General features: G+C 42.0%; 1 protein-coding gene across 1 annotated transcript; it reads left to right on the top strand.

Moving 5' to 3' along the window:
* The first annotated feature begins 1399 nt into the window (after positions 1–1399).
* Positions 1400–13459, top strand: LOC124286443. The gene is made up of 4 exons (XM_046722826.1): positions 1400–1678; positions 4325–4361; positions 5646–5744; positions 13017–13459. The coding sequence occupies exons 1-4, from the start codon at positions 1400–1402 to the stop codon at positions 13346–13348; spliced, it is 747 nt and encodes a 248-aa protein (XP_046578782.1). The 3' UTR covers positions 13349–13459.
* The last annotated feature ends 1962 nt before the right edge of the window (positions 13460–15421 follow it).

Below are 15421 nucleotides of genomic sequence, written 5' to 3' on the forward strand. Positions count from 1 at the left end.
CACGTGTCTGAGTGTCATATATAGCTGCTTACATTAACCAACTTACTCACGTGTCTGAGTGTCATATATAGCTGCTTACATTAACCAACTTACTCGTGTCGTGTCATGTAGAGTGTCATATATAGCTGCTTACATTAACCAACTTACTCACGTGTCTGGAGTGTCATATATAGCTGCTTACATTAACCAACTTACTCACGTGTCTGAGTGTCATATATAGCTGCTTACATTAACCAACTTACTCACGTGTCTGAGTGTCATATATAGCTGCTTACATTAACCAACTTACTCATGTGTCTGAGTGTCATATATAGCTGCTTACATTAACCAACTTACTCACGTGTCTGAGTGTCATATATAGCTGCTTACATTAACCAACTTACTTACACGTGTCTGGAGTGTCATATATAGCTGCTTACATTAACCAACTTACTCACGTGTCTGAGTGTCATATATAGCTGCTTACATTAACTAACGTGTCTGAGTGTCAACTTACGTGTCTGACGTGCTTACTGACCAACCATTCCACGTGTCAGGTACCATGTATAGCTGTTTACATTAACCAACTTACTCACGTGTTTTGCTTACATTAACCAACTTACTCACGTGTTTTGCTTACATTAACCAACTTACTCACGTGTTTTGCTTACATTAACCAACTTACTCACGTGTCTTAGTACCATGTATAGCTGCTTACAGCAACTGATCAGTTGTGTGTCATCGATTGTATAACGACGGCCTGAAAATAATTGAAACTGGACTGGACAATCACAAAAACTGACGAAGGTGGTGTACAATATTTATTTGAAATAAATATTTTGATCAAGATGATCTTCATGATATTACACGAAGACGTTGACATTATGAGCACCTGTCACACACCCACACACACAAAGAGAGAGACAGACAGACACACACACACACACATAGCCGCACGCACACACAGAGGGGCGGCGGGGTAGCCCAGTGGTTAAAGCGTCACGCCGACACCCGGGTTCGATTCCACACTTTGGTACAATCTTTGTTTGAAGCGCATTCCTGGTGTCTCCTGCCGTGATGTTGCTGGATAAGTGTTAAAAGCGCATTAAACCATACTCACCTACCGACACACATAAAGAAGGAGAGCACAAATATTCTAATTCATTCAATCAGTGCGTTGAAGACTAATAATTTGTAAGCGTAAATAGTCTGTTATCTATTTGTCTCACTCACTGGATCCTGCCGTGGTACCCAAGGTCAAACTAGGACTCTTCTGACACCAAGCATGGTAGTTGAAAAACTGGGAAATCGGTAACTTTTGTATGAAACCCCCGGAAAGACACTGCAAGCCACAATAGAACGCACCAACATAACATGACGAGGAAATGAAAACAGGTTCAAATAACGTGTCACAAATGCGATGGTGTATGATTATGAAGCCAACCAGAGGGACGTTGAGTCACCGACTTCGCATCACCACCCATATGGTAACATGAGAACATCCACAGGAAGTATTCCCCGAACTACGGAGGGTCCGTGTTTACGTCTCTCGGGGCAGGGGAAGTATGAAGCGTTTTCATTGTGTGCTAAATGTGCCATGTTGAAGGATGATCAGATCATAAGGGAAACTCGCTCCTCAAAGTACAGAGAGTTCTGTTGTTTCAGAACAATTGGCAAACTGATAGACGTATTTGATTCGGTAGGTTCATGTCACTATTTGACTATTCTTACGTCTGATTTGATACGTGTGTATATATGTTAAACTTTGAACACAAGAATAATCATCCCGTCTCTAAATGGTCGAATCTGAACACGATAAACGAGTGGTTGATACAAGCAAGGTCCTACTCAGTCGGGAACCATGACACGTAAGACCTCGACCCATGGGACATCCGCAGGTGAGACCAAACCGGGAAGACATTCCAGTATTGTTGATATGGACTCCAGTGGTAAACAGAGCATGTGGGTAGAGTGGTACGTAACATGGCACCTCTGGCGCTATAAGTGGGTTATGTGGGATTATATGCGACCAACAAGGCCAGTTTTGATTAGAGTGAGTGGGTGAGTTTAGTTTTACGCCGCCTTTAGCAATATTCCAGCAATATCACGGCTGGGGACACCTGAAATGGGCTTCACACATTGCACACATGACATTGTGTGGAATCGAAACCGCGTGATGAGCGAACGCTTTAACCACTAGGCTACCCCACCGCCCCAGTTTTGATTTGAAAGATACCAGCTTTGAAAGTATGGTTGTTATTTAGTGGGCTTAGGAGTACTACGTGTTACGAGTGTGCTGGTGTCCAGCGGGCTTTGGACAACCATTCCCTGTTGTTTGTAGTGTGTAGTCGGACAGGTTCGGACGTTTCTTTGGGCGTGTGCACTTGTCCGTTTGGTGTTTTCTTTATTACTAAATTCATGTCGGTGGGAGTTAAATTTTGTTATCGACCCGTCTTTACATTTGGGTTTATGGTCTAACTTCAGTTTGTTTGAGTGTTTTTAGCAGTTATTTTAGTTTTGGATTTGAATTTTGGTAAATTGACTCATTGGTTTTATGGATGGAGATAGTAACTCTATGATGTACAGTTACTGAACCACGCTTATATTATACATACCGTATTTCCTCCAATAAGCGCCGGGGATAAAGCATCTAACAATTACGGTAACTACACCAGTAAGCGCCAAAGCGCAGGAGCCTCTAATAAGCGCCGGGTCCGGAACTCCGTTGAAAAATTATGTGGCTGGGCGGTTATTATTAGAGGAAATACCGTACAACGGATCCTCTGTCACAACTCTCTGGAGGTGGTGGGCTAGCAGTCAATAGAGTGGTACATAACATGACACCTGTCACAACTCTCTGGATGTCGTGGGCTAGCAGTCAATAGAGAGGTACATAACATGACACCTGTCACAACTCTCTGGATGTCGTGGGCTAGCAGTCAATAGAGTGGTACATAACATGACACCTGTCACAACTCTCTGGATATCGTGGGGTAGCAGTCAATAGAGTGGTACATAACATGACACCTGTCACAACTCTCTGGATGTCGTGGTGGCTAGCAGTCAATAGAGTGGTACATAACATGACACCTGTCACAACTCTCTGGATATCGTGGGCTAGCAGTCAATAGAGTGGTACATAACATGACACCTGTCACAACTCTCTGGATATCGTGGGCTAGCAGTCAATAGAGTGGTACATAACATGACACCTGTCACAACTCTCTGGATATCGTGGGCTAGCAGTCAATAGAGTGGTACATAACATGACACCTGTGTCACAACTCTCTGGATGGTGGGCTAGCAGTCAATAGAGTGGTACATAACATGACACCTGTCACAACTCTCTGGAGGTAGCAGTGGGCTAGCAGTCAATAGAGTGGTACATAACATGACACCTGTCACAACCCGTTACAACTCTGGATATCGTGGGGTAGCAGTCAATAGAGTGGTACATAACACGTCACAACTCTCTGACACCTGTCACAACTCTCTGGATGTGGTGGGCTAGCAGTCAATAGAGTGGTACATAACATGACACCTGTTACAACTCTCTGGATATCGTGGGGTAGCAGTCAATAGAGTGGTACATAACATGACACCTGTCACAACTCTCTGGATATCGTGGTAGCAGTCAATAGAGTGGTACATAACATGACACCTGTCACAACTCTCTGGATAACATGACATGGCAGCGTGGGTAGCAGTCAATAGAGTGGTACATAACATGACACCTGTCACAACTCTCTGGATATCGTGGGCTAGCAGTCAATAGAGTGGTACATAACATGACACCTGTCACAACTCTCTGGATGTCGTGGGCTAGCAGTCAATAGAGTGGTACATAACATGACACCTGTCACAACTCTCTGGAGGTGGTGGGCTAGCAGTCAATAGAGTGGTACATAACATGACACCTGTCACAACTCTCTGGATATCGGGGTAGCAGGTGGTGGGCTAGCAGTCAATAGAGTGGTACATAACATGACACCTGTCACAACTCTCTGGATATCGTGGGGTAGCAGTCAATAGAGTGGTACATAACATGACACCTGTTACAACTCTCTGGATATGGTGGGGTAGCAGTCAATAGAGTGGTACATAACATGACACCTGTCACAACTCTCTGGATGTCGTGGGGTAGCAGTCAATAGAGTGGTACATAACATGACACCTGTCACAACTCTCTGGATGTCGTGGGGTAGCAGTCAATAGAGTGGTACATAACATGACACCTGTCACAACTCTCTGGGAGGTGTCGTGGGCTAGCAGTCAATAGAGTGGTACATAACATGACACCTCTGACCTAATTCACTTTAACAGATATGTTTTTCTCCTGTTTCAGTTTGTACAGCAACATTCGAATCACCTTCTGACTGAAGGTAAGCAGTAACGAATTTCCATCTCAACTGAAACATATCGATATATTATGAAACAATTCTGAACACAGCGAGATAATTATGCACAGTTTAACAACTTTGAAAAGTGTTTGCCACTAACATGGCCGTGTCCCCCGACGCTAAAGAAGAATTAAATATAACATATTTACCAGTTTTTATCTTTTGATCACATAGACAATTACTTTTTGTGTGAAGTAGTTATACAGTTAACAATATTTTGAAAAGTGTCATGTGACCCTGAAAATAAGGTCAATGTCGCCCTGAATTTACTAGTCACTGTGTAATCACCCAATGTAGGCTGTCCACATAACTGAAGACATTGGGCGCAACGTTTTATGAAATATCGTGTTTACATAAATTTGAATAGTGGTCCAAGTGTCATGGCGACCTTGAAGATAAGGTCAAGGTCACACAAATCGACTGGTGTCTGTATAATCCCTCAATGTAGGGTGTCACCAAATTTGAAGACATTGCGTACAACAGTACATGAGATATTGCGTTAACAAGAATCGGGACATACGGACGCTGCTGAATACATACATAGTCCTCCCTTCTACGTTGCGGGGGACAAAAATAAACAATTCAGTACCCTATGTAACATTGGTGTGCATTCTGATAACAGTTCTATACATGCTGTGAACAGATTTTGAGACGTGAAACAGTTTTGTACACACGATGAGATTAGTCTGCACAAACAGTCAAGCAACAAGAACCAGGACCGCGCCATCATGTGTTAAGCCACCAAAGTCCTATCTAACAACAACAACTGGCGTCAAAGGAAAACTACAAGAGGCCATAGACATCAGGAGATCCCAACCAGCAATCAACCGTGACCAGGGAAAAAATCTGCTGGCTTCATTGTCCTTGTACTTATCAATAATTAAGTTGTGATTAAATCCTGGCTTTGTGTATTTCTTTTCCCTGATTAAATGCAACCATTGTGTCGTATCATTCATGTCTGGATTAATAATCTCTGGCTTCCACTCGTCCATCCACTTTACCAATTTAGTGCTAATATACTACTGGGTTCCCTTGTTATTTTATCGCTGTTGTTGTTTCACATGTATTTATATTGCTATCTGATTCCTAGTCTTTCATTCACCTGATGAAGCAGTAAGAATATACTCCGAAACGTTGTGTCCCTCAAAATATAGAAGTCGACATCCATACTTTCTCGCCTTTACTCAATCCATTATTGTCAAACGTTTATGTCTTTCTTGTTTTGATATGTAAATAACACGTTTATATTTGTTTACCAACAAACAGATCCTGCATCAAATGAACAGACCCTGAATGGCAGACATCGCAGTGAACACGCCTTTGGTACCGGAAATATGGCACACTGCAACCTCCTCATTACAGGCAGTATGTAGACATCTACCCTCCCTACAGCTCAACCACTACAGGCAGTATGTAGACATCTACCCTCACTACAGCTCTACCACTACAGGCAGTATGTAGAGATCTACCCTCACTACAGCTATGTCACTACATGCAGTATGTAGACATGTAGCCTCACTACAGCTATATCAGTACAGGCAGTATTCAGACATGTATCCTCACAACAGGCAGTATGTAGACATGTAGCCTCACTACAGACAATATGTAGACATGTAGCCTCACTACAGACAATATGTAGACATGTAGCCTCACTACAACTATATCACTACAGGCAGTATGTAGACATGTAGCCTCACTACAGACAATATGTAGACATGTAGCCTCACTACAGCTATATCACTACAGGCAGTATGTAGACATGTAAGCCTCACTACAGCTATATCACTACAGGCAGTATATGTAGACATACAGCTATATCACTACAGGCAGTATCAGACATGTATCCTCACTACAGGCAGTATGTAGACATGTAGCCTCACTACAGACAATATGTAGACATGTAGCCTCACTACAACTATATCACTACAGGCAGTATGTAGACATGTAGCCTCACAACAGGCAATATGTAGACATGTAGCCTCACTACAGACAATATGTAGACATGTAGCCTCACTACAACTATATCACTACAGGCAGTATGTAGACATGTAGCCTCACTACAGCTATATCACTACAGGCAGTATGTAGACATGTAGCCTCACTACAACTATATCACTACAGGCAGTATGTAGACATGTAGCCTCACTACAGCTATATCACTACAGGCAGTATGTAGACATGTAACCTCACTACAGCCAATATGTAGACATGTAGCCTCACTACAGCTATATCACTACAGGCAGTATGTAGACATGTAGCCTCACTACAGACAATATGTAGACATGTAGCCTCACTACAACTATATCACTACAGGCAGTATGTAGACATGTAGCCTCACTACAGCCAATATGTAGACATGTAGCCTCACTACAACTATATCACTACAGGCAATATGTAGACATGTAGCCTCACTACAGCTATATCACTACAGGCAGTATGTAGACATGTAGCCTCACTACAGGCAATATGTAGACATGTAGCCTCACTACAGACAATATGTAGACATGTAGCCTCACTACAACTATATCACTACAGGCAGTATGTAGACATGTAGCCTCACTACAGCCAATATGTAGACATGTAGCCTCACTACAGACAATATGTAGACATGTAGCCTCACTACAACTATATCACTACAGGCAGTATGTAGACATGTAGCCTCACTACAGCCAATATGTAGACATGTAGCCTCACTACAACTATATCACTACAGGCAGTATGTAGACATGTAGCCTCACTACAGACAATATGTAGACATGTAGCCTCACTACAACTATATCACTACAGGCAGTATGTAGACATGTAACCTCACTACAGATCAATATGTAGACATGTAGCCTCACTACAACTATATCACTACAGGCAGTATGTAGACATGTAGCCTCACTACAATATGTAGACATGTAGCCTCACTACAACTATATCACTACAGGCAGTATGTAGACATGTAGCCTCACTACAGCCAATATGTAGACATGTAGCCTCACTACAACTATATCACTACAGGCAGTATGTAGACATGTAGCCTCACTACAGACAATATGTAGACATGTAGCCTCACTACAACTATATCACTACAGGCAGTATGTAGACATGTAGCCTCACTACAGCCAATATGTAGACATGTAGCCTCACTACAACTATATCACTACAGGCAGTATGTAGACATGTAGCCTCACTACAGCCAATATGTAGACATGTAGCCTCACTACAACTATATCACTACAGGCAGTATGTAGACATGTAACCTCACTAACAGCCAATATGTAGACATGTAGCCTCACTACAACTATATCACTACAGGCAGTATGTAGACATGTAGCCTCACTACAGCTATATCACTACAGGCAGTATGTAGACATGTAGCCTCACTACACTACACTACAAGATGTATGTAGACATGTAGCCTCACTACAGCCAATATGTAGACATGTAGCCTCACTACAACTATATATCACTACAGCCAAGTATGTAGACATGTAGCCTCACTACAGCCAATATGTAGACATGTAGCCTCACTACAACAATATATCACTACAGGCAGTATGTAGACATGTAGCCTCACTACAGCCAATATGTAGACATGTAGCCTCACTACAGCTATATCACTACAGGCAGTATGTAGACATGTACAGCCTCACTACAGACAATATGTAGCTATGTAGCCAGCCTCACTACAACTATATCACTACAGGCAGTATGTAGACATGTAACCTCACTACAGCCAATATGTAGACATGTAGCCTCACTACAACTATATCACTACAGGCAGTATGTAGACATGTAACCTCCTCACATGTAGCCTACATATCAATATGTAGACATGTAGCCTCACTACAACTATATCACTACAGGCAGTATGTAGACATGTAACCTCACTACAGCCAATATGTAGACATGTAGCCTCACTACAACTATATCACTACAGGCAGTATGTAGACATGTAGCCTCACTACAGCCAATATGTAGACATGTAGCCTCACTACAGACAATATGTAGACATGTAGCCTCACTACAGGCATATATACAGACATGTAACCTCACTACCTCACAACAGACAATATGTAGACATGTAGCCTCACTACAACTATATCACTAGACATGTAAGCCTCACTACAGACAAGTATGTAGACATGTAGCCTCACTACAACTATATCACTACAGGCACATGTAGACATGTAACCTCACTCAATAGACATGTAGACATGTACTCAGGCAGTATGTAGACATGTAGCCTCACTACAGACAATATGTAGTAGCCTCACTACAGACTATATGTACAGCAGTATGTAGACATGCCTCACTACAACTATATCACTACAGGCAGTATGTAGACATGTAGCCTCACTACAGACAATATGTAGACATGTAGCCTCACTACATGTAACCTCACTACAACAATGTAGACATGTAGCCTCACTACAACTATATCACTACAGGCAGTATGTAGACATGTAGCCTCACTCACCTCACAGACAATATGTAGACATGTAGCCTCACTACAACTATATCACTACAGGCAGTATGTAGACATGTAGCCTCACTACAGACAATATGTAGACATGTAGCCTCACTACAACTATATCACTACAGGCGGTATGTAGACATCACTACAGACATGTAGCCTCACTACAACTATATCACTACAGGCAATATGTAGACATGTAGCCTCCTCAATATGTAGACAGACAATATGTAGACATGTGCCTCACTACAACTATATCACTACAGGCAGTATGTAGACATGTAGCCTCCTCACTACAGACAGCCATATGTAGACATGTAGCCTCACTACAACTATATCACTACAGGCAGTATGTAGACATGTAGCCTCACTACAGACAATATGTAGACATGTAGCCTCACTACAACTATATCACTACAGGCAGTATGTAGACATGTAGCCTCACTACAGACAATATGTAGACATGTAGACATGTAGACATGTAGCCTCACTACAGACAATATGTAGACATGTAGCCTCACTACAACTATATCACTACAGGCAGTATGTAGACATGTAGCCTCACTACAGCCAATATGTAGACATGTAGCCTCACTACAACTATATCACTACAGGCAGTATGTAGACATGTAGCCTCACTACAGACAATATGTAGACATGTAGCCTCACTACAACTATATCACTACAGGCAGTATGTAGACATGTAGCCTCACTACAGACAATATGTAGACATGTAGCCTCACTACAACTATATCACTACAGGCAGTATGTAGACATGTAGCCTCACTACAGGCAGTATGTAGACATGTAGCCTCACTACAGCCAATATGTAGACATGTAGCCTCACTACAACACATATGTAGACATCTAGCCTCACTACAGGCAATATGTAGACATGTAGCCTCACTACAGACAATATGTAGACATGTAGCCTCACTACAACTATATCACTACAGGCAGTATGTAGACATGTAGCCTCACTACAGACAGTATGTAGACATGTAGCCTCACTACAACTATATCACTACAGGCAGTATGTAGACATGTAGCCTCACTCACTACAGCACTACAATATGTAGACATGTAGCCTCACTACAACTATATCACTACAGGCAGTATGTAGACATGTAACCTCACTACAGGCAGTATGTAGACATGTAGCCTCACTACAGACAATATGTAGACATGTAGCCTCACTACAACTATATCACTACAGGCAGTATGTAGACATGTAGACATGTAACCTCACTACAGGCAGTATGTAGACATGTAGCCTCACTACAACTATATCACTACAGCCAATATGTAGACATGTAGCCTCACTACAACTATATCACTACAGGCAGTATGTAGACATGTAACCTCACTACAGACAATATGTAGACATGTAGCCTCACTACAACTATATCACTACAGGCAGTATGTAGACATGTAGCCTCACTACAGACAATATGTAGACATGTAGCCTCACTACAACTATATCACTACAGGCAGTATGTAGACATGACATCACTAGCCTCACTACAGGCAGTATGTAGACATGTAGCCTCACTCACAGCCAATATGTAGAGACATGTAGCCTCACTACACAATATGTAGACATGTAGTATGTAGACATGTAACCTCACAGGCAGTATGTAGACATGTAGCCTCCTCACTACACTACAATATGTAGACATGTAGCCTCACTACAAGTATGTAGACATGTACTCACAGGCAGTATGTATGTAGCCTCACTACAACTAGCAGTATGTAGACATGTAACCCTCACTACACTAGACATGTAGACATGTAGCCTCACTACAGACAATATGTAGACATGTAGCCTCACTACAACTATATCACTACAGGCATGTAGACATGTGCCTCCTCACTACAGGCAGTATGTAGACATGTAGCCTCACTACAGCCAATATGTAGACATGTAGCCTCACTACAACTATATCACTACAGGCAGTATGTAGACATGTAACCTCACTACAACTATATCACTACAGGCAGTATGTAGACATGTAGCCTCACTACAACTATCTCACTACAGCCAATATGTAGACATGTAGCCTCACTACAACTATATCACTACAGGCAGTATGTAGACATGTAGCCTCACTACCTCACTACTAGACATGTAGCCTCACTACAACTATATCACTACAGACATGTAGCCTCACTACAACTATATCACTACAGCCAATATGTAGACATGTAGCCTCACTACAACTATATCACTACAGGCAGTATGTAGACATGTAACCTCACTACAACTATATCACTACAGCCAATATGTAGACATGTAGCCTCACTACAACTATATCACTACAGGCAGTATGTAGACATGTAGCCTCACTACAACTATATCACTACAGGCAGTATGTAGACATGTAGCCTCACTACAACTATATCACTACAGGCAGTATGTAGACATGTAGCCTCACTACAACTATCTCACTACAGGCAGTATGTAGACATGTAGCCTCACTACAACTATATCACTACAGGCAGTATGTAGACATGTAACCTCACTACACTATATACAGCAGTATACTATGTCACTCACTACAGGCAGTATGTAGACATGTAGCCTCACTACCTATATCACTACAGGCAGTATGTAGACATGTAGCCTCACTACAACTATATCACTACAGGCAGTATGTAGACATGTAGCCTCACTACAGCTATCTCACTACAGGCAGTATGTAGACATGTAGCCTCACTACAACTATATCACTACAGGCAGTATGTAGACATGTAGCCTCACTACAGACAATATGTAGACATGTAGCCTCACTACAACTATATCACTACAGGCAGTATGTAGACATGTAGCCTCACTACAACTATATCACTACAGGCAGTATGTAGACATGTAAGCCTCATGTAGCCTCACTACAGCTATATCACTACAGGCAGTATGTAGACATGTAACCTCACTACAGCCAGTATGTAGACATGTAGCCTCACTACAGACAATATGTAGACATGTAGCCTCACTACAACTATATCACTACAGGCAGTATGTAGACATGTAGCCTCACTACATATATAACTTCACAATATGTAGACATGTAGCCTCACTACAGCTATATCACTACAGGCAGTATGTAGACATGTAGCCTCACTACAACTATATCACTACAGGCAGTATGTAGACATGTAGACCTCACTACAGACAATATGTAGACATGTAGCCTCACTACAGCTATATCACTACAGCCAATATGTAGACATGTAGCCTCACTACAGCTATATCACTACAGGCAGTATGTAGACATGTAGCCTCACTACAGGCAGTATGTAGACATGTAGCCTCACTACAGCTATATCACTACAGGCAGTATGTAGACATGTAGCCTCACTACAGCTATATCACTACAGGCAGTATGTAGACATGTAGCCTCACTACAGCTATATCACTACAGGCAGTATGTAGACATGTAGCCTCACTACAGCTATATCACTACAGGCAGTATGTAGACATGTAGCCTCACTACAGCTATATCACTACAGGCAGTATGTAGACATGTAGCCTCACTACTATCACTACAGGCAGTATGTAGACATGTAGCCTCACTACAGGCAATATGTAGACATGTAGCCTCACTACAGCTATATCACTACAGGCAGTATGTAGACATGTAGCCTCACTACAGCTCTACCCTACAGGCAATATGTAGACATGTAGCCTTGCTACAGCTCTACCACTACAGGCAGTATGTAGACATGTAACCTCACTACAGGCAATATGTAGACATGTAGCCTCACTACAAGCAATATGTAGACATGTAGCCTCACTACAGCTATATCACTACAGGCAGTATGTAAACATGTAGCCTCACTACAGCTCTACCACTACAGGCAACAATAGACATGTAGCCTTGCTACAGCTCTACCACTACAGGCAGTATGTAGACATGTAACCTCACTACAGGCAGTATGTAGACATGTAGCCTCACTACAGCTAGATCACTACAGGCAGTATGTAGACATGTAGCATGTATCTGTAGGTGTTTCATAGTTGTACTTGAACTGATTCGGTCTAATCATTCCATCACACATATCCGTCTTTCACATATTCAGACATCAAAGTGTTTTCTGGGTGATTGTGGTATGAATGGTATGGCATTAATCAGACAGGTCAGGAAATCTTCTACACTGTTATTCTGTTACAGATGCAAAGTCTGAATCATCCGCCTTGCAGTGGAGCTGCAAGGTGAAGGTTGGGTTTGAGATGGTGGACAGGCAGCTGGCTGTGTCGGTGTCCAGCTACTACTACATCTACTCCCATCTCCTCCTGAGCCAGCAGACTGACCACAAGGTCATTCGGCACAGAAAGGGGGAGGACAAGCGAGTGCTACTCCACACGCCCATGTCGATGCAAGACCAGAACTCCCTGTTGGAGGGCATCTTCCTGTTGATGGAAGGTGACACTATCAGTGTGTTATCTACTGAATCACGGATAAAAACACTATCAACAAATTACTTTGGCATCTTCATGGTGTAAAGGTTAATGTTAATGATGAAACATCAGTTGCATTGCTGATAGACATGTCATGTCAATTTATTGCTTTGGTGAATAAAACAACTGACATAATTAACAAGCCAAAAAGTCATTGGTCTTTAAAAAATTGTAAACTTGAATGACATGGAAATAAACATTCTTGTGTTGCTGTTCTTGGATATGATGCTGGAGTTCAACCTACCAGTTTTGCCCATCTCCAGGAAGATCCTCAATCTACCATACCATGGTAAAATGAATCTGCAGGAAATTCTATTAATCCACCATACCATGGTAAAATGAATCTGCAGGAATTCTTTCAATCCACCATACCATGGTAAAATGAATCTGCAGGGAATTCTATTAATCCACCATACCATGGTAAAATGAATCTGCAGGAATTCTTTCAATCCACCATACCATGGTAAAAAGAATCTGCAGGAATTCTTTTAATCTGCCATACCATGGTAACATGAATCTGCAGGAATTCTTTTAATCTGCCATACCATGGTAAAATGAATCTGCAGGACTTCTTTTAATCTGCCATACCATGGTAAAATGAATCTGCAGGAATTCTTTTAATCTGCCATACCATGGTAACATGAATCTGCAGGAATTCTTTTAATCTGCCATATCAATATGGTGTCCATAAAGCTCAAAAAGACCACCAGGAATATTCACAAAGAGTTGTGTTGACAAAATCGGTTTATCACGTAAGACAGCTGACTGCCCATTGCAGTCCAGGAACCCAGTGACACCCTGACCAGTGCACCAGTGATGCATCATCTTGATATGGGAGAACACCAGAAGTGATGCACATCTCACTCCTATACGTCAAAGAAACCTGTGAAGATCTGGGTTAGAATTGGTCTTCATCAACCCATGCTTGTCTCAAGAGGCGACTAACGGGGCCGGGTGAACTGGCTCGCTGACTTGGTTGTCACAAGTCATATCCCAATTGTGTAAATCAATGCTCATGCTGTTGAACATTGGATTGTCTGGTCAGGACTCAATTATTTACAGACCGCCACCATACCTGGAATATTGCTAAGTGGGGCATTAAACAACAAACCAACCAACCAACCACATCAAAGGGACTAACTAACCCAAATACATGTTTGGGCCAGTCAGGATGAAAACCTCAAAGCTTCTTGCTTGCTCCAGGGACACAACTAAGCACATTGAAATGCAGCATGAAAGACTGTTCCACCAGTGCCACAACAGAAAACTAGTACAGTGTGCACACCAGAAATTCTGATGGGATTGTTCTGTACACTCAATATGTGAAGACCTGTGAAGATCCAGGTTACACTTGGTCTCCATCAACACATGCTTGTCGTAAGAGGAGACTTACAGGATTGGGTGGTCACGCTTGCTATGCCAGTGGTGTCAACTGACGTTCATAGAGTGTGTTCAAACAAACAGGCAGTATCTATCTGGTAGGATTTGTCAAGCTGAGACTAAGCTTACAACCAGTATGGTCACATCAGTGGTATTCTGTGTATGATCTGGAAAAGACTTGAAACAACCTCTCTGAAGTGTTTGATCCCTGTGCGTTTGGTTTTAACACTGTTTAGACAAGAATTTTAGGTATATCTGGGAGTGTGCTTAATGTCAGAGAAAACCCTCGAGGTGTTGTAGCTATTAGATGTGTACAGGAGGCAGTGTCAGTGAATCTTCAGGCTGCACTAAGAATACTGATACATGAGGGAAGAGAATGTGCACTTCTCTGTAAACCCATTCCTTTGCCTCAGTTCATCATGCAACAGATAGTATTAAAAAGGAAAAAATTGAAGAGTATTAAACTCAATGATCAGAGCTCAACTGTGGAATTATCATGGAACTCTCTCGTATGAAATTTGCTACTACTGGTGTTAAGACTGTTTCAACTGCTTTGTTTTCTTGCTGCCAAGATCAGTAAAACCGTGGGTCTAACACAACAATTTGTCGAACCCACACCACTCTATAACACACACACCTTGCTATTATCATGTCTATCTGTGCACTTCCCTCTCCACTTCTGGAATGACAATGGCTTGAAACAATGGACATTATTTGTCAAACAAGGCAAACACAAGA

This window comes from Haliotis rubra, unplaced genomic scaffold, assembly GCF_003918875.1.
Source record: "Haliotis rubra isolate DU_JTF1 unplaced genomic scaffold, ASM391887v1 Scf110, whole genome shotgun sequence".
NCBI lineage: Eukaryota > Metazoa > Mollusca > Gastropoda > Lepetellida > Haliotidae > Haliotis > Haliotis rubra.